The sequence below is a fragment of the Trichomycterus rosablanca genome, chromosome 4, assembly GCF_030014385.1.
Source record: "Trichomycterus rosablanca isolate fTriRos1 chromosome 4, fTriRos1.hap1, whole genome shotgun sequence".
Taxonomy (NCBI): domain Eukaryota; kingdom Metazoa; phylum Chordata; class Actinopteri; order Siluriformes; family Trichomycteridae; genus Trichomycterus; species Trichomycterus rosablanca.
Window position 1 is genome coordinate 7768925 of NC_085991.1, and position 21909 is coordinate 7790833.

Genomic DNA, 21909 nt, shown 5'->3' on the forward strand with positions numbered 1-21909 from the left:
TCTGGGATTTTTGCTCACCGTTCTCATGATCATTTTGACCCCACGGGATCGAGGGAGATTATCAATGATCTTGTATGTCTTCCATTTTCTTACAGTTGCTCCCACAGTTGATTTATTCACACCAACCTGCTTGCCTATTGTAGATTCACTCTTCCCAGCCTGGTGCAGGTCTACAATTTTCTTCCTGGTGTCCTTCGACAGCTCTTTGGTCTTGGCCATGGTTGAGTTTGGAGTCTGACTGTTTGAGGCTGTGGACAGGTGTCTTTTATACAGATAACGAGGTCAAACAGGTGCCATTAATACAGGTAACGAGTGAAGGACAGAAGAGCTTCTTAAAGAAGAAGTTACAGGTCTGTGAGAGCCAGAAATCTTGCTTGTTTGTGGGTGACCAAATACTTATTTTCCACCATAATTTACAAATAAATTCTTTAAAAATCCTACAATGTGATTTCCTGGATTTTTTTTTTTCTTATTTTGTCTCTCATAGTTGAAGTGTAGCTATGATGAAAATTACAGACCTCTCTCATCTTTCTAAATAGGAGAACCTGCACAATCAGTGGCTGACTAAATACTTTTTGGCCCCACTGTATATATATATAATTTATTCTGGACCGGCACCTTTTGGGCTTTATTTGTGTTCAGTCGATATTTTATCGACCTGAGAAGTTGCACAATGATGTGTCAGGCAAATAGAATTGCTGTGAGGCTCAAATTAATTTCCAGGTACATGAACATTGAATCCAGGAACTCGCAGCTAGAAGGGTGTGGAGTTTGCATGATCTCTCTTCGTCCGTGTGGGTTTCCTCCGGGTGCTCTGGTTTCCTCTTAGAAGTGCATGCAGAAGTCATGCTTATACACCAATGAGGCATAACATCATGACCACCTTCTTGTTTCTACACTCTACACTTTTTAACCTGCTTTGACCCTGTTCTTCAATGGTCAGGACCCCCACAGGACCACCATAGAGCAGGTATTATTTAGGTGGTGGATCATTCTCAGCACTGCAGTGACACTGACATGGTGGTGGTGTGTTAGTGTGTGTTGTGCTGGTATGAGTGGATCAGACACAGCAGCGCTGCAGGAGTTTTTAAATACCGTGTCCACTCACTGTCCACTCTATTAGACACTCCTACCTAGTTGGTCCACCTTGTAGATGTAAAGTCAGAGACGATCGCTCATCTATTGCTGCAGTTTGAGTTGGTCATCTTTGAGATCTTCATCAGTGGTCACAGGACGCTGCCCATGGGGCACTGTTGGCTGGACATTTTTGGCTGGTGGACTATTCTCAGTCCAGCAATGACAGTGAGGTGTTTAAAAACTCCATCAGCATTGCTGTGTCTGAACCACTCATACAAGCACAACACACACTAACACAGTTGTCCTGTGAGAGTCCTGACCATTGAAGAACAGGGTTAAAGCAGGCTAAAAAGCATGCAGAGAAACAGATGGACTACAGTCAGTAATTGTAGAACTACAAAGTGCTCCTATGTGGTAAGTGGAGCTGATAAAATGGACAGTGAGAAACCAAGAGGTTGATCAGTGTAGATGCACTGTGTGTGTATACAAATACTGACTGTAATCACTCCCTTGTATCTTATTTATCAATCAGTAAAATAGATAAAACTGTGCTGGCCTCATCTGGCAAGACCAGAGCCAGCAAATCTGTAATGAAGAAACCGCCATGTATAGAAACACTTCCACCCGGAGCTAATTAACACTTAATAAGGCACAGGTAACTGTCAGTTTAATGGAACCCACACATCAGTCATCTGTGCCTCCATGCCCCATCTGCTAGGCAGGGCAGAAGGACATGATTCTGTAACTAAGACTCTTAACTAATGTCCATGCCTTTTACCCACTCTATTATTATTGTTATTAGTGTGATAGCAGTAGGCATTTTTTGAAAGTTTGAGATATTGATGCCGTTCCAACTTTAAATCGTCCGTCCCATTAATGACACCATTTCTAGTATACATCTCTTGGATCCGCCCACCCGTTCACCCGCCACGCCCGTTTTTTTAACGTTTTTTAGCCAAATTGTCGGGCTTTTTTCATCCACAATTTTTGAAATATTGACACCGTTCCAACTCTACATCGTCCAGCCCATTAATGACACCAATGCTTATTTGCAGCTTTGGGATTCGCCCGCCCGTTCGCCCGCCACGCCCGTTTTTTTGTCCCATTCACTTCTATTAATTTTTTGAAATTTCAAGATATCAACGCTGTTCCAACTCTAAATCTTTTGAATTTTGATTTATTTAGGTTATCATCCTGGTCAAGGTGCCAATCTATTGTCATTCTGTTCTACTTACATCCTTTTTTTATTATTTTATCATTTTATTTTATTTAATAAATTGTATTTTATTGTCATTTTTGTAGTTTTATTCTATTATTTTATTTTATTAAATTACTTAATTAATTTAATGGTAACAGAGTACTTGTTTTTTCCTAAATAACCCAAGCACTAGGGGGTTAATGGGAACTGTAGTCACCAGTACATGCCTGCTTATAACTATCAAACTTTACACTTTCTAATTTTGACTTACATTATTGTTGTTATCAGTGATGTTTTAATACAGTACGATGGGCGGCATGCTGCCTCGAGGGCTTGCCTCAGAGCAAGAAGGTCCTGGGTTTGATTCCCAGGTGGAGCAATCCGAGTCCTTTCTGTACAAAGTTTGCATGTTCTCCCTGTGTCTGAGTGGGTAACTCCTCCCACAGTCCAAAGACATGCAAGTGAGGTGAATTGGAGATACAAAATTGTCCACGACTGTGTATGACATTAAACTTTTGAACTGAGGAATCTTATAATCATATATCATATTATTCGGTAACTAGTGTGTAAAAGATGACATTAAAATCCTAATAAATAAATAAATACTATAGTATGAGTTTGTTTTCATACTGTATGAGTTATTTACCTGTGGCACTATGTGTGTGTTATTGGATTTTGAAGAAATAAATCACTAACATTGCATCACAGCTTCCAGATTCTGAGTCAGATGAAATAAACAACATCCTCCCAACTTTTTTTAGCTACACTCTGGCCTTTTTCTGTTCCTCTGTTGCTGTATTATTACTAGTATTATTGTCCCAGTGCTCAAAGCGAATGTTTTTAAGGCATGGTCTGACGAGTTTAGTGTGGAGGGGCCAGCTGAGAGCCTTGACCTCATTCTTGGCCAACATCATTATCTGACCTGAGCTTTTTAATTCTCACAAACACACTTCATTGAGATCTAGGGAATTTGGAGGCCAAGTCAACACCTCAAACTCATTGTTGCTCCTCAAAACATTCCTGAAGCATTTTTGCTTTGTGGCAGGGCGCATCATCCTGCTGAAAGAGGCCACAGCCATCAGGGAATACCGTTGGTCTGCGACAATGCTTAGGTAGGTGATACGTGTCAAAGTAACACCCACATGGATGGCAGGACCAAAGCTTTCCCAGCAGAACATTGCCCAAAGCATCACACTGCCTCCGCCAGCTTGCCTTCTTCCCATAGTGCATCCTGCTGTAAGCGACACACATGCATCCCGGCCATCCACGTGATGTAACAGAAAACGTGATCCATCAGACCAGGCCACCTTCTTCCATTGCTCCGTGGTCCAGTTCCGATGCTCACGTGCCCATTGTTGGCGCTTTCGGTGGTGGACAGGGGTCAGCATGGGCACCCTGACTGGTCTGCGGCTATGCAGCCCCAAACACAACAAACTACGATGCAGTGTGTATTCTGACACCTTTCTATCAGAACCAGCATTAACTTCATCAGCAATTTGAGCTACAGTAGCTCGTCTGTTGGATCGGACCACATGGACCAGCCTTCGCTCCCCACGTGCATTAATGAGCTTTGGTTGCCCATGACCCTGTCGCCGGTTTACCACTGTTCCTTTCTTTGGACCACTTTTGATAGATACTGAGCACTGCTGAGCTGCAGTCTAGCCATCACGATTTGGCCCTTTTTTCTAACACATCAACTTTGAGGATAAAATGTTCACTTGCTGCCTAATATATCCCACTAACAGGTGCCGTGATGAAGAGATAATCAGTGTTATTCACTTCACCTGTCAGTGATCATATGCCATATAATGTTATGCCTGGTGGGTGTATATAGCCACATGTAAAAGGGTAAATAATCCATAGTAATGTCAATGATTCCAGAATAGGATATCCACAGAAATCATACTTTTGGCCATATAGTATGTATACTGTCACTGTGGTATGAATGTATGCATAATTTAATTATGTGATAAGAGGAGTTTGGCTACATTGCCCACTTCTCATACCAAACACTGAAAACCTGATGTGCTACAGAAGCTCTAAAAGGATTGGATGCCTGCCACTGGAATCACATCGACTATTCAACACGGTCCAAGCGGGCGGTTAGAAACAATTCATTCTGTAAATAATGGCACAACTGGCTGCACGATTGGAAGGAAAAATGAAATGTAGCATTTTTAATCCATAGAAATACAGATTTTACATCTTGGCTTTGATTTTTTTTGGATGCTCTTGAGCCAGACTTTTCATTGCAGACAGGATGAACCTGAGATATTTCATGTTTTGTCTGGTCAACTTCATTTCATTTATTAATAAACATCCATTCCTGCAACACATTAAAAAAAAAAAAAGTTGGGACAGTAAAGCATTTACCACTTTGTAAAGTACCCGTACCCTCGTCTTCCGCAGCCATGCCTTTGTAATGTGTGCAGCATGTGGTTTTGCATCGTCTTGTTGAAAAAAGCATGGACTTCCCTGGAAAAGATGACGTCTTGAAGGCAGAACATGTTGCTCTAAGATCTCAATGTACTTTTCTGCATTAATGCTGCCATCACAGAAGTGTAAATGACCTTTGCCAAGGGAACTGACACAGCCCCATACCATGACAGACCCTGGCTTTTGGAGTCTGGATGGTCCTTTTCGTCTTTGGTCCAAAAAAAGACCTAGAATGCACACGTTTCCACTGTGTGATGGTCCATCCTGGATGCCTCCGAGCCCAGAGAAGTCGACGCCGCTTTTGGACATGTTTAACCTAAGGCTTTTTATTTTTTTTGCACAGTAAAGTTTTAAGTGGCATTTGTGCATGTAACTTGACAAAGGTTTGCCAAAGTAATCCCTCACCCATGTGGTTATATCAGCTATTGTTGAGTGGTGGTTCTTGATGCAGTGCCGTCTGGGGAATCGAAGATCACGGGCGTTCAGCTTAAGCTTGCACCCTTGTCCTTTACACACTGAAATTCCTCCTGATTCCTTGAATGGTTGAATGATATTATGCACTGTAGAGGGAGAAATATGCAAATCCCTTCCAATCTTTCTTTAAGGTACATTGTTTTTAAACATTTCAATGATTTTCTCATGCTTTTGTTGACAAACTGGAGATCCTCTGATCAGATCATCTTTGCTCATCAAAGACTCAGCCTTTCCTGGATGCTGCTTTTGTACCAAACCATGATTACAATCACCTGTTTGGAATCACATCATTAGTTAGTATTTTCACCTCATTACTAGCCCTAAATTGCCCACGTCTTAAGTCTTTTTGGAACGTGTTGCAGGCTGAAATGCAGAACAAATATAATATAACCTTCTGACTTACTGAGAAAACAGATAGTCTGAGAGGCCTGGAGGAGAATCAGCAGGGAAGATATAAAACATCAGGTGGTCTTTGTGCATCAGCTTTCTTCAAGTCAAAGGATTTGCAAACAACTCATTTTTGGTAATCACTTCATCCCTGGTGGGTCTACAGCCTTCCCAGAAACACTGAGCGCGAGGCAGAAACACAACCTGGTCAGGCCGCAATCAATTACACGGGATTACTTACTTCCCATCTACCTACTAGCATGTTTTTGAAGAATTTGAAACATTTAGAACATTAAAAATTCCTCATTGGCAATAACCAGACGTAGGATCGAATCCAAGTTTCCATGACTTGAGGGGCTGTGGGTCCCATATGATTCACTCCATGTAGATGTAAACCCCCCTAAATTAAAGTTGACAGTAGTGGAGTGGAAATTTACCTCCACAAAAAGGTAAACCTCTTTTTTTACTTTACCACATCTGTTCTTTAAGGTGATCTGACCCTTTTACTGTTCTGCTCGTACCACGTCAGTTCATTCATCTGAGCGCGTTCTTATCAGTTCTGTGCAAACAAATCACAAGAGACGTGCTCACAGCGGAAACTGACGGGACGCGGCATCGGGAATGACAGAGGGATCTCTACATCATGGGTGCTGATTAGCACATTAAAAGAGAAAATAGAAAATATACCCAGCATGCTCTGTGCACAAAAGTGCACTGATCAGCCATAACATTAAAACCACCTCCTTGTTTCTACACTAAGTCCATGTTATCAGCTCCACTTACCATATAGAAGCACTTTGTAGTTATACAACTACTGACTGTAGTCCATCTGTTTCTCTGCATGCTTTGTTAGCCCCCTTTCATGCTGTTCTTCAATGGTCAGGACCCCCACAGGACCACTACAGAGCAGGTATTATTTGGGTGGTGGATGATTCTCAATACTGCAGTGACACTGACATGGTGGTGGTGTGTTAGTGTGTGTTGTGCTGGTATGAGTGGATCAGACACAGCAGCTCTACTGGAGTTTTTAAACACCGTGTCCACTCACTGTCCACTCTATTAGACACTCCTACCTAGTTGGTCCACCTTGTAGATGTAAAGTCAGAGACGATCGCTCATCTGTTGCTGCTGTTTGAGTTGGTCATCTTCTAGACCTTCATATCCTGTTGGCTTGACATCTTTGGTTGGTGGACTATTCTCAGTCCAGCAGTGACAGTGAGGTGTTTAAAAACTCCAGCAGCGCTGCTGTGTCTGATCCACTCATACCAGCACAACACACACTAACACACCACCACCATGTCAGTGTCACTGCAGTGCTAAGAATGATCCACCACCTAAATAATACCTGCTCTGTAGTGGTCCTGTGGGGGTCCTGACCATTGAAGAACAGGGTTAAAGCAGGTTAAAAAAGTATGTAGAGAAACAGATGGACTACATTCAGTAATTGTAAAACTATAAACTGCTTCTATGTGGTAAGTGGAGCTGATAAAATGGACAGAGAGTGTAGAAAGAAGTAGGTGGTTTTAATGTTATGGCTGATCAGTGTATATATGGCTCGTTCGTAGGGTGTATGTCGGAGGAGATTCCTTATGATGCAGTTACGACCTCTGCTGGCTTATTGATGGCGCCTGCACAGAGACAGGGGATAATGGAGATCAGTGTGTGACTCTGAGCCCCATATGAACTCGTCGTGCAGGTGAAGAGATGCAGTCGGCTACTGCACACGTGTCAGACAGGCTCTCCTCAGTCAGAGTGGAAGTCAGCATCAGTAGAGAAAACATAATGCAACATGGTAATTGGATATGACTAAATTGGGAGGAAAATTGGGGGTAAATGAAAAAAAAAAAGTGTCGTAGACTTCCTGCACTGGTCAAGAAATTAAAATTGCTGAATTTATTTATTTTTGAATTTATAATTCAGAATAAATTTTTAAAATTTAATAGGAATGCTTCTATCGTCATCTGTACTCTAATCTTTATTTTTATTGTCCTTTTTTGGAGAGAGAAAAAAATATCAAGCCCTGCATTATGGGCGTAATTACTTTAAATTAAGTCGTAGAGGATTTACAAGAGGATAAGCATCCTCGGACCGACGAGCCACCTCAAACTACCATAAATAAACCAAACTCTGCCCTCACCCAGAGGTGGTCTGACATCAGTTTGTTTTGGGTCAGAGTTTGATTTATGCTGTGAGAAAAAGCAGGCGTGGTGTACTTCACATCGTGATTAATGGTCAGTGATGCTCAAGGCTTGTGTTGCTGCAGTCCTCAGTCACCTGACAGGCAGAACAAGAGAAAAAAAAAGCGCCTAAAATAAAGACTGCCTGTAGGGTAAAGAAAACACAGCACGAGGCATTCTATAAAAAAGGACAGTTGTCAAGCTGAAATACACCGACCAGGCTTAACATTATGACCACTGACAGGTGAAGTGAATAACACTGATTATCTCTTCATCACGGCACCTGTTAGTGGGTGGAATATATTAGGCAGCAAGTGATGTTAGAAGCAGGAAAAATGGGCAGGCGTATGGAAATTGTGATGGCTAGACGACTGGGTCAGAGCATCTCCAAAACCGCAGCTCTTGTGGGGGGTTCCCGGTCTGCAGTGGTCAGTATCTATCGAAAGTGGTCCAAGGAAGGAACAGTGGTAAACCGGTGACAGGGTCATGGGCGGCCAGGGCTCATTGATGCTCATGTGGAGCGAAGGCTGGTGGCTGATGGCTGTGGCCTCTTTCAGCAGGATAATGCGCCCTGCCACATAGCAAAAATGCTTCAGGAACGGTCTGAGGTGTTCACTTGGCCTCCAAATTCCTCAGATCTCAGTCTAATCGAGCATCTGTTGGGTGTGCTGGACAAACAAGTCCGATCCATGGAGGCCCCACCTAACAAATTACAGGAGTTAAAGGATCTGCTGCTGAAATCTTGGTGCCAGATACCACAGCACACATTTAGGGGTCTAGTGGAGTCCATGCCTCGATGGGTCAGGGCTGTCGTTTTTCTGCCTACCACTTTGCAGCCGAGTTGCTGTCGTTCCTGCTGACAGCTGACTGTGGAATATTTAGTAGCGAGGAAATTTCACGACTGGACTTGTTGCACAGGTGGCATCCTATCACGGTACCACGCTGGAATTCACTGAGCTCCTAGAAGTGACCCATTCTTTCACTAATGTTTGTAGAAGCAGTCTGCATGCCTAGGTGCTTGGTTTTATACACCTGTGGCCATGGAAGTGATTGGAACACCTGAATTCAATGATTTGGATGGGTGAGTGAATACTTTTGGCAATATGGTGTAGTTCAGGAACTATTTATGAATCTGTGCAAACACACTTAAGCTTTATAAGCAGGCATTTGATCATTTAATTTGAGTCCAGTGTTCCCGCTTCTCTTACACAAAGTATATGAAATTGACCCTGACCCCGATAAAATGCGATTAGCCGCACGTAGTGTTAATAGCACGTCGCAAAAGCCACGTGGAACAGAGCGTCCTGGAGATTTAGGTGAGATCACACTTAAGCGTCCATTAGCGTCCTGCCTACTCCCCTGTGGGGCTGCGCTGTAATCACAGGCCGCTGACTTAGAAGCTGCGTGTGTATTAACTCATTCATTATGTGGTGCATTTTCTCGTCCGTGTAGCACTAAACTAGTTCTGGTATCTATTTTCAGGTGAATGCCTCTGTTTTGATGGATATATGAAGGACCCCGTTCACAAGCATCTCTGCATTCGAAACGAGTGGGGCCCGAATCAAGGGTGAGTATACTCACTGAACTGTTTTCATAGCTGGTTTGTTGGATTCTTCTTTTTCTCTTAGTTTGTAGGAAATAGTCCCGTGGAACTGCATATATTTTAGGCTAATGTAAAATAATGGGGTTGTTGTTGACACTCATACACTGAAAATAACACAAATATAATATAAAAATTAGGGCTGTCAAACGATTAAAATTTGTAATCGCGATTAATCTCAGAATTTCATATAGTTAATCGCGATTAATCACTTTTTTTTTTTTTAAGGAGGTGGTTTTAATGTTATGGCTGATCGGTGTACATACACTAACATACACAAAAACTCATTCACAATCAACACAGTCTTGTTCCCTGGGTTCTGACAACTCATACTAGTGACTATATTACTTGCATCTTTGCACAGTATTGCATTGTTTTTGCACCTTATTCTCACCTTATTCTACCTGCTGCTATATAAACCCTACGCTGCTAACTGGATATCAGAATAAGTTTTTATTAGGGCTGTCGAAGTTAACGCGATAATAATAACGCGTTCCAGTGTTGCCAGATTGAGCGGTTATCTGCCAAATTGGGCGGATTTTGTTGGAAAACAATTTAATAGCACTTAAATAACACTTCTGTTTAAAAGAAAACATTCAGTTTTAAGAAGCACCAGCATTGTAGAAGGCTATTAAAAGTAAAGTCAATTTTCAATGCTGATTTGGCTTAATAGTGTTGCTCAGTCTGTATCATATTCTTGAAATGATAAAGTATTGCTTTGAAATTCTTCCTCATAATGTTAAGGTTGCTATATTTTAGTTTTTCACTTGTCAGGGAAAATTGAGAGAGAAAAAAGCTTATTATTATCATGCGTGTGATATATATCATTTACGTTATCTGCGTATCACGTTACCACTGTGTGTTGTACGTCAATGAGCTGATATGTGTATCAGGTGACCAGCGGGTAACGGCGTGTTATGTTTAAGTGTGATGCTCCAAGTTGTGGATTAAGCAATAAAGACAAACTCGTTCTCCACATAACTAGTGTCATTTGTATTTCGTGGTTAAGTACAAAACATAACAATGCGGGTCTTCGTGATGTAATTCTACATGGCCCTCACTGCCTGTATAGGTACATTTTTCCTGTATAGAATTTGCGTTAACGGCACTATTTTTTTTAATCGCGTTAAATTGAGATCGCGTTAATGCGTTATTATCGCGTTATTATCGCGTTAACTTCGACAGCCCTAATAAAAATATAAAAATACAATAAAAGCTGCACTTTAGCTTTACTTATTTATTGTTTCCTTATGCTTCTTAATCGTGGAGATGCTTGATCTTGGAATACCGTATTCCATTCAGTAAAGGCACATTCACATAAGAAGCGGCAACATATCCTCTAGAGTGTGGCGGTGCACAAAGCTTATCGTGACTTATTGTACTAAAACGACGAGCGAGGAATTTCATTAGTGGAGAGAACTTATGATCAGTAATAATTAAGAGAGGTTTAGTGTTCCTGTGTCATTCTTTCAATACATTGTCACATTAAGCTTTTTTTTTTAAATAATAAGCATTTTAGACTCTCAGAAAAGCTGATTCTTACAATTTCTCAGCACCTCGAGCTATAACACAAGTTTAAAAGTGAAACAGTGAGGAAAATCCAGCTAAACACAGATACATGTGAAGCTTTCAGAGTGAATCTGATGGTTATTCCACAGAAATGCAGATTCATTTGATGACGTTTTACCTCGCACACACGTCGAGTTCAAAAGATTTCGAGTTTAGGGGACGTCGAGTTACAAGTTACCACTGTATATACACATGTGTGTGTGTATATAAACACCGATTAGGCATAACATTATGACCACATTCCTAATATTGTGTTGGTCTCCCTTTTGCTGCCAAAACAGCCCTGACCCGTCGAAACATGGACTCCACTAGACCCCTGAAGGTGTGCTGTAGTATCTGGCACCAAGATGTTAGCAGCAGATCCTTTAACTCCTGTAAGTTGTGAGGTGGGGCCTCCATGGATCGGACTTGTTTGTCCAGCACATCCAACAGAAGCTCGATTGGACTGAGATCTGGGGAATTTGGAGGCTGAGTCAACACCTCAAACTCGTTGTTGTGCTCCTCAAACCGTTCCTGAAGCATTTTTGCTTTGTGGCAGGGCGCATTATCATGCTGAAAGAGGCCACAGCCATCAGGGAATACCGTTTCCTTAAAAGGGTTTACATGGTCTGCAACAATGCTTAGGTAGGTGGTCCATGTCAAAGTAACATCCACATGGATGGCAGGACCCAATGTTTCCCAGCAGAACATTGCCCAAAGCATCACACTGCTTCAGCCGGCTTGCCTTCTTCCCATAGTGCATCCTGGTGCCATGTGTTCCCCAGGTAAGCGATGCACACACACCTGGCCATCCACGTGATGTAAAAGAAAACGTGATTTATTAGACCAGGCCACCTTCATCCATTGCTCTGTGGTCCAGTTCCGATGCTCACGTGCCCATTGTTGGTGCTCTTGGCAAAGAATAAAATGTTCACTTGCTGCCTAATATATCCCACCCACTAACAGGTGCCGTGATGAAGAGATAATCAGTGTTATTCACTTCACCTGTCAGTGGTCATAATGTTATGCCTGGTTAGTATATATATATATATAAATGTTCACTTAAAAGTTTTTTTTATATATATACAGTACAGGCCAAAAGTTTGGACACACCTTCTCATTCAATGTGTTTTCTGTATTTTCATGACTATTTACATTGTAGATTCTCACTGAAGGCATCAAAACTATGAATGAACACATGTGGAGTTATGTACTTAACAAAAAAAGATGAAATAACTGAAAGCATGTTTTATATTCTAGTTTCTTCAAAATAGCCACCCTTTGCTCTGATTACTGCTTTGCACACTCTTGGCATTCTCTCAATGAGCTTCAAGAGGTAGTCACCTGAAATGGTTTTCCAACAGTCTTGAAGGAGTTCTCAGAGGTGTTTAGCACTTGTTGGCCCCTTTGCCTTCACTCTGCGGTCCAGCTCACCCCAAACCATCTCGATTGGGTTCAGGTCCGGTGACTGTGGAGGCCAAGTCATCTGCCGCAGCACTCCATCACTCTCCTTCTTGGTCAAATAGCCCTTACACAGCCTGGAGGTGTGTTTGGGGTCATTGTCCTGTTGAAAAATAAATGATGGTCCAACTAAACGCAAACCAGATGGGATGGCATGTCGCTGCAGGATGCTGTGGTAGCCATGCTGGTTCAGTGTGCCTTCAATTTTGAATAAATCCCCAACAGTGTCACCAGCAAAACACCCCCACACCATCACAGCTCCTCCTCCATGCTTCACAGTGGGAACCAGGCATGTGGAATCCATCCGTTCACCTTTTCTGCGTCTCACAAAGACACGGCGGTTGGAACCAAAGATCTCAAATTTGGACTCATCAGACCAAAGCACAGATTTCCACTGGTCTAATGTCCATTCCTTGTGTTTTTTGGCCCAAACAAATCTCTTCTGCTTGTTGCCTCTCCTTAGCAGTGGTTTCCTAGCAGCTATTTGACCATGAAGGCCTGATTTGCGCAGTCTCCTCTTAACAGTTGTTCTAGAGATGGGTCTGCTGCTAGAACTCTGTGTGGCATTCAACTGGTCTGTGATCTGAGCTGCTGTTAACTTGCGATTTCTGAGGCTGGTGACTCGAATGAACTTGTCCTGAGAAGCAGAGGTGACTCTTGGTCTTCCTTTCCTGGGTCGGTCCTCGTGTGTGCCAGTTTCGCTGTAGCGCTTGATGGTTTTTGTGACTCCACTTAGGGACACATTTAAAGTTTTTGCAATTTTCCGGACTGACTGACCTTCATTTCTTAAAGTAATGATGGCCACTCGTTTTTCTTTAGTTAGCTGATTGGTTCTTGCCATAATATGAATTTTAACAGTTGTCCAATAGGGCTGTCGGCTGTGTAGTAACCTTCTGCACAACACAACTGATGGTCCCAACCCCATTGATAAAGCAAGAAATTCCACTAATTAACCCTGATAAGGCACACCTGAAAACCATTTCAGGTGACTACCTCTTGAAGCTCATTGAGAGAATGCCAAGAGTGTGCAAAGCAGTAATCAGAGCAAAGGGTGGCTATTTTGAAGAAACTAGAATATAAAACATGTTTTCAGTTATTTCACCTTTTTTTGTTAAGTACATAACTCCACATGTGTTCATTCATAGTTTTGATGCCTTCAGTGAGAATCTACAATGTAAATAGTCATGAAAATACAGAAAATGCATTGAATGAGAAGGTGTGTCCAAACTTTTGGCCTGTACTGTATATATATATATATATGTACCATCTACTGTACATAATATTGTAAAAAGATCTTGGTAACTATAGTTAGGCAAACACTACACCAAGACATTTGATGCTATAAAAAAGACAAAATAGACAACTAAAATACCTACAAAATCACAATTTCTAACTCTCATAAGAGCAACATTTGAGGCTTTTGAAACTAATTAGACATCACCTTTGACGATAAGCGCTTCACATGCACTCATCAGGAATTTTCCTCGCTGAGGATCCGAGGTGAGAAAAAGCATGCCGTTTTAATTGGGACCAAAACGGGAGTGATGACGGTCGGTGAGATGGATCTGTTAATTAGAAATCTGATTAGGACTATCAGGAAGATCGGCACGGCGGGGGGCGGGGGGCGGGGGGAGTGGCTGCTGAAGAATGCACAGCTCTTGATGTCTGGAGGCTTGCACATGCGCTGGCGTGCTGCGAAGGTGTGAAGAAGATGTAATTGGAATTAGCACCTTGGGGAGGCAGGAGTGGAGGACGGTAGCAATTAAAAATAAATTAAGTAAAAAAAAAAAAAAAAAAGGAAATAAATAAAAAATTTAGTTTTTCACCCAGTTCTTCAATGGTCAGGACCCCCACAGAGCAGATATTATTTAGGTGGTGGATGATTTTCAGCACTTCGGTGACACTGACATGGTGGTGGTGTGTTAGTGTGTGTTGTGCTGGTATGAGTGGATCAGACACAGCAGTGCTGCTGGAGTTTTTAAATACCGTGTCCACTCACTGTCCACTCTATTAGACACTCCTACCTAGTTGGCCCACCTTGTAGATGTAAAGTCAGAGACGATCGCTCATCTATTGCTGCTGTTTGAGTCGGTCATCTTCTAGACCTTCATCAGTGGTCACAAGACGCTGCCCACGGGGCGCTGTGGCTGGATATTTTTGGTTGGTGGACTATTCTCAGTCCAGCAGTGACAGTGAGGTGTTTAAAACTCCAGCAGCACTGCTGTGTCTTATCCACTCATACCAGCACAACACACACTTACACACCACCACCAAGTCAGTGTCATTGCAGTGCTGAGAATGATCCACCACCCAAATAATTTCTACTCTGTGGTGGTCCTTTGGGGGTCCTGACCATTGAAGAACAGGGTGAAAGCAGGCTAAAAAAGTATGTAGAGGAACAGATGGACTACAGTCAGTAATTGTAAAACTGCAAACTGCTTCTGTATGGTAAGTGGAGCTGATTAAATGGACAGTGAGTGCAAAAACAAGGAGGTGGTTTTAATGTTATGGCTGATCGGTATATATATATATAATCTTACTATTTGGACATGCACCATTTGTTGTATAGAGTTTTATATATACCATGAAGGTAGCTTTAGCTGATCATAGCTCTTTAAGAGTCCTTCCCCTCTTTATTTCAGTCTAAAAACAAAGCTAAAAAAACCCAAACATGACAATTATCGCTGTGAAATGTTTGTAATTTATTCTGTAATTCATTTTTATGCATGCATGCGTAGGTGTAATGGGCAAGTTTAGCATTGTTATTAAAAAGTTACATCTGTGAGAGTTTGGAGGTCAAACGCTACACTGATGAGTAGGTTGGCTTATGGAAAAAAATGGAACAATTACAAAACAGCCTGCGTATTTGTGCTGCGTGTTAAGAGCAGCTGCTAAATTGCAGTGTTTTGTTGTTCCGCAGCCCTTGGCCCTACACCATTTTCCAGCGAGGTTTTGACTTGGTGATGGGGGAGCAGCCGTCTGATCGCATTTTCAGGTAAGCACTATTTGACCACCTCGACTCGTGCACTTATAGATGAGAATTCACCTGTATGTACCGAGAAGAGGTTAAGTGTAAATGCTTCAATTTATCAGGTTGACAACTAGTGCACTTTAAAAGCAATTATTAGGTTTTTCATGTGAAGCATCCAAGTGTTTACCAGCATGAAGTTTAAAAGCCGGGTTCAGAAGAAGAGTGTATTAAAAGGGATGGATGGATGGATGAGCTGGATGGATGGATGAAAGAAAGAAAGGAAGGTACAAAGGGAAAGAAAAGGCAGCATTAACACTTAAAATTATATGCAGCTCTTTTTTCCGGGGATGACTAGGTAATCAGAGAGCAGGTGCTAGACCGGCCGGCCTGAAGTTTAGACCTGTGTTTTTCTGCATAGATAAATACTTGCAGAACAGAAGAATTTTACAGTATAATGGCCACCTGCTAGACACGGTTCATTTTTTCGAGACTTTGGGTTGTCACTTGCTTGTGGATTGAGTAGCTGGTACTAAAGTCTCGCATCAAGCAAAAATTGTGCAAAAAAAAAAGCTCACTATTGGGATATGTTTCTGGCCTGGCTGGTGTCTACACAGACAGTATTGGCTATGTCTTAGGGCCTAACAGCCTGGTCATTGGAAGGTATGTTTGTCAATGTGCTCTCAATGGCAGATCCAAGCCCTTATAAAACTAAACTGAGTTGCATCAGAAAGGGCATACGGTGAAAACTGTGCCAGATTAGGTATGCAGACGAGAGTGAGCCACTGTGCCAACCCGTAAATATATAGGAGCAGTCGAAAGGTCTAAGGAAAAAGAAAGAAAGAAAGAATTTAGGTTAGGTCAGTAAGTAAGTAAGTAAGTAAGTAAGGTAAGAAAGTAAGAAAAAAAGTAAGTAAAGTAAGTTAGTAAGAAGTAAGTAAATGAGTGATGAAGTAAAAAGTAAGTAAGAAGTAAGTAAAGTAAGTTAGTAAGAAGTAAGTAAATGAGTGATGAAGTAAAAAGTAAGTAAGAAGTAAGTAAAGTAAAGTAAGTTAGTGAGTAAGTAAAGTAAGTAAGAAGTAAAGTAAGTAAGAAGTAAAGTAAGTAAGTAAGAATTAAGTAAAGTTAGTAAAGTGAGTAAGTAAGTAAAGTTAGTAAGTAAGTAAAGTAAGTAAAGTTAAGTTAGTGAGTAAGTAAAGTAAGTAAAGTTAGTAAGTAAAGTAAGTTAAGTGAGTAAGTAAAGTAAGTTAGTCAGTAAGTAAAGTAAGTAAGTGAGTAAGTAAAGTAAATAAAGTGAGGTAAGAATTAAGTAAAGTAAGTTAGTAAAGTAAGTAAGAAGTAAGTAAAGTTAGTAAAATAAGTAAGAAGTATAGTAAGTATGTAAAATAAGTAAGAAGTAAGTAAAGTTAGTAAGTAAAATAAGTAAGAAGTAAGTAAAGTTAGTAAAATAAGTAAGAAGTAAGTAAAGTTAGTAAAATAAGTAAGAAGTAAAGTATGTAAAATAAGTAAGAAGTAAGTAAAGTTAGTGAGCAAGTAAGTAAAGTAAGTAATAAAGTAAGTTAAGTGAGTAAGTAAAGTAAGTTAGTAAAGTAAGTAGAGTAAGTAAGTTAAGTAAGTAAAGTTAGTAAGTAAAGTAAGTTAAGTGAGTAAGTAAAGTAAGTTAGTCAGTAAGTAAAGTAAGTGAGTAAGTAAAGTAAATAAAGTGAGTAAGTAAAGTGAGTAAGAATTAAGTAAAGTAAGTTAGTAAAGTAAGTAAGAAGTAAAGTAAGTATGTAAGATAAGTAAAAAGTAAGTAAAGTTAGTAAAATAAGTAAGAAGTAAAGTATGTAAGATAAGTAAGAAGTAAGTAAAGTTAGTAAGTAAAATAAGTAAGAAGTAAGTAAAGTTAGTAAAATAAGTAAGAAGTAAGTAAAGTTAGTAAAAATAAGTAAGAAGTAAAGTAAGTATGTAAAATAAGTAAGAAGTAAGTAAAGTTAGTAAGTAAAATAAGTAAGAAGTAAGTAAAGTTAGTAAAATAAGTAAGAAGTAAGTAAAGTTAGTAAAATAAGTAAGAAGTAAAGTAAGTAAGTAAAAAATTAAGTAAAGTTAGTAAAGTGAGTAAGGAAGTAAAGTGAGTAAGTAAGTAAAGTAAGTAAGTAAAGTTAAGCTAGTGAATAAGTAAAGTGAGTAAGTAAGTAAAGTTAGTAAGTAAAGTGAGTAAGTAAGTAAGTAAAGTTAGTGAGTAAGTAAAGTGAGCAAGTAAGTAAGTAAGTTAAGTGAGTAAGTAAAGTAAGTTAGTAAGTAAGTAATAAAGTAAGTAAAGTGAGTAAAGTAAGTAGAGTAAGTAAGTTAAGTAAAGTTAGTAAGTAAAGTAAGCTAAGTGAGTAAGTAAAGTAAGTTAGTAAGTGAGTAATAAAGTTAGTAAGTAAAGTAAGTTAAGTGAGTAAGTAAAGTATGTTAGTCAGTAAGTAAAGTAAGTAAGTGAGTAAGTAAAGTAAATAAAGTGAGTAAGTAAAGTGAGTAAGAATTAAGTAAAGTAAGTATGTAAAATAAGTAAGAAGTAAGTAAAGTTAGTAAGTAAAATAAGTAAGAAGTAAGTAAAGTTAGTAAAATAAGTCATAAGTAAGTGAAGTTAGTAAAATAAATAAGAAGTAAAGTAAGTATGTAAAATAAGTAAGAAGTAAGTAAAGTTAGTAAGTAAAATAAGTAAGAAGTAAGTAAAGTTAGTAAAATAAGTAAGAAGTAAGTAAAGTTAGTAAAATAAGTAAGAAGTAAAGTAAGTAAAATAAGTAAGAAGTAAGTAAAGTTAGTAAGTACAATAAGTAAGAAGTAAGTAAAGTTAGTAAAATAAGTAAGAAGTAAGTAAAGTTAGTAAAATAAGTAAGAAGTAAGTAAAGTGAGTAAATAAGTACATTAGTAAGTAAGTAAGTTAGTAAGTAAATAAACATTTAACGACTACCCAATACACAACATGCAGTTAAGACATTCAAAATAAATAAATACATCTATAATAACAGCATGTATCCACTGAATAGCACAGTTACTGGGATAAGTCCAGGTACAGTAGATAGCCAAAAGTATCTGGACACCCCAAAATATGTTAGACATCCCATTTAATGTTTCCTGAACAGCCCCCCTATCCTCCCCACCTGTCCCCATTTTGAAGTGGCTATGAGAATTTGTGTCCATTCAGTTAAAATAGAATAGATGTGAGATCAGACACTGATGTTGGACAAGAAGGACTGGCTTGCAATCAGTTGTATAATGTTTGTACTACCACCTTATCCTGATCAGGGTCCAAGTGGGTCAGAATTCTCCAGGACTTAGCCACCCCCAGTGGAAATGAATGCTAATGCTACTAATGCTTTAGTAAACATGCATTTTCTATTTTTAATCCTTATCAGTAATCTATTCAGTGGGTTTTAAATCCTGTTTTGTTCTGCATTTGACTAAACCTCTCTGGATCAGCCTGCATCAAAATTCAAACGTGTACAGCTTTAGTGGAATTTAGTCCAGGCTTCTGATCTGCTAATACATTTTAATTTTAACATCATAACATCATTCTGATATGTTTGGTGTGACGGCGTGTAATTAGCCGAGCCAAACTGCTATGTGTTAAAAGATTATTTAAACAGTTTTGCAAATTAGAAAGGCGCTTTTACGTTAGTCCACCATCAGCCGGCCAGAGGGGGAATTTGCGCCCTGTTTAGGGTATTTCTTCCTTGTGTCTAGTGTTTCCCAGATTGAAAATAAAAATGAAGGTTGGTATACTTTAATTTTGCACATATTAGATATTGCACAATTACATTAAGCCATTTTCAACAATTATTATTATTATTATTCATTTTTTAATTTGTATAATGTACTTACTTTTTTAGATTTATCATTATTATTATTATTATTTTTTTATTTTATTTGTATAATCTGCTTACTTTTTTAGCTTTATTATTATTATTATTATTATTACTATTATAAATTTTTAAGCATGTATAAACTGCCTACTATTTATTATTATTATTATTATTATTATTATTGTTATTCATTTTAAGCATGCAAAATCTGTTTATTATTTTTATTTACTGTATTATTATTATTATTATAATTATTATTATTATTATTATTATTATTATTATTATTATTATACATTTTTAAACATGTACAATCTGTCTACTAATTATTTATTATTATTATTATTATTATTATTATACATTTTTAAACATGTATAATCTGTCTACTAATTATTATTATTATTATTATTAATTATTATTATACATTTTTAAACATGTATAATCTGTCTACTAATTATTATTATTATTATTATTATTGTTATTATTATTATTATTATTATACATTTTTAAACATGTATAATCTGTCTACTAATTATTATTATTATTATTATTATTATTATTATTATACATTTTTAAAATGTTTAATCTGTCTACTAATTATTATTATTATTATTATTAATTATTATTATACATTTTTAAACATGTATAATCTGTCTACTAATTATTTTTATTATTATTATTATTATTATTATACATTTTTAAACATGTATAATCTGTCAACTATTTGTTATTATTATTATTATTATTATTATTATTATTATTATTATTAATAATATTTATTGACTATTTGTGGACATGGACTTTTATTATACACAATATGATTAAACATATTTGGACACCTGACCACGAGCTTGTTGGACATCCTGTTCTAAAAACTAATGGTATTAAAACAGAGTGACCTCTACCAACAGCCCATCATCTGAGAAGACATTGTAGTATGGCTGTGGGAATTTGTGCCCCTTTAGTCAGAGCATTAGTATGTCTGGCCACTGGTGCTGGTCCAGAAAGCCTCAAATGATGTTCTGGTTTATTCCAAAGCTGTTTAGTGGGGCTGAGGTCAGGGCTCTGTTTTGTGTCCTTATAAATCTTGATTTGTGCACTGGGGCACAGTCATACTGGAACAGGAAAGGGCCTTCCTTAAACTGTGTGGGGTGTCCCAATACTTTTGTCCATGTAGTGTATGAACTGATAGAACCGTTTCTATTTCAGTTTAGCCCTTTATGGTTTTTTTAGTCATATTAACATATGACCTTTACTAATGAATTTCCCATAATGTGCTGTTTAATGGTTAGAAATAATTTAATAGTCACAAGTGGTGCTGGTACTAAAATTGTGCAGTGCTTTATTAATGACCATTGCTCTAATGAATCAGGTATAACAGCAGTTTTCTTGTACCTTATAGAAGGGCTACAATATTTCAGGTTTACTACATTTACCTGATTTAAATATGCACATGCATCTAATACAGTATTTAAGATACTCAAGCGTCCGAAGGAGTTAAATTCATCATCCACAGAAGTAAGACCAGGGGAGGATAATTGGATATAATGAAGCTATTACTGTTATAGCCATTCTGTTTTACCTTTTAATTTCTGAAATGAGGGTCAGCGTCGTTTCCATCCTTGCCCTTTCAGTATGCTAACGTAGCACTTTATTAAATGCAAATCGATTCATTTGGATACGAAATTCGCTGGATCCGTGAAATCGGGGAGTTAACTGTTTCGGTGCCTTGCATCAGAGGCACTGAGGTGGTGCAGCCGTAGATTATGGTAGCTCACCATTGCTGGGTAGATCCAGGGTTCTAATCCCTTGTGGCGCTGGTGGCTTGTCGGGCATCTACATACAGTACATACAGACATGATTGGCTGGGTCACGGTTGGGCATAATGAATTAGTGTCCTGTCTGGTTTATTACTGCATTGCACCCGTTGATTCTTGGGAAACTAGACCCACCACGACCCTGACCAAGATAAAGCAGTATACATCACAATGATGATGATGTTGATGACAGATGACAAATGAGGGACAGTTGTAGCCTAGTGGTTAAGATTAGAGATGCATGAGTACCGATACTGGTATCGGGTATTTGCCCGATACCGCGCTCATTAACTCGTACTCGTACTCGCAAACGAGTCTCCGATACTAAACATCCGATACCGTGTGCCTAGTGCACGTTGCTGCGTTATGCCTGGTTCACACTACACGATTTTTGCCCTGATTTTCGCTCGGCGACTGGTCGGCACTAGATTTGCCTAAGTGGGATTCGTAAGTGGGATTTGCTAAGTGTGAACTATCCAACAACTCGATCCGACCGGCTCGCCGATCCAATAGGTATTGGTATCGGTATCAGTATCGGCAAGTACAAAAATACATGTACTTGTACTTGTACTCGTACTCGGTTGGGAAAAAATGGTATTGATGCATCCCTAGTTAAGATACTGTAATAGCAATCCAAAGGTCGCTGGTTCAAGCCCCACCACTGCCAAGTTGCCACTGTTTGGCCCTTGACCCTCAGTTGCACCCAGTGATTCTTGGGAAACCCACCGAAACCCTGACCAGGATTAAGCTGTTAACATCAAAATTATGATGATGTTGATGATGACAGATGAGGAACAGTTGTGGCCTAGTGGTTAAGGTACTGGACTAGTAATCCAAAGGTTGCTGGTTCAAGCCCTACCACTGCCACGTTTGCCACTGTTGGGCCCTTGAGCAAGACCCTTAACCCTCAATTGCTTAGACAATATACTGTCACAGGTT

The 21909-nt window shown here is 39.1% G+C and overlaps 1 protein-coding gene across 4 annotated transcripts in view; it reads left to right on the forward strand.

Moving 5' to 3' along the window:
* Positions 1-21909, forward strand: part of astn1 (astrotactin 1) — a 427949-nt gene that overhangs the window by 171811 nt on the left and 234229 nt on the right. For all 4 annotated transcript variants that reach the window (XM_062993914.1, XM_062993915.1, XM_062993916.1 and 1 more), the window contains 2 exons: positions 9232-9316; positions 15279-15353. In XM_062993914.1, coding sequence (XP_062849984.1) covers positions 9232-9316; positions 15279-15353 — 160 coding nt within the window. The remainder of the gene's footprint in view (positions 1-9231; positions 9317-15278; positions 15354-21909) is intronic.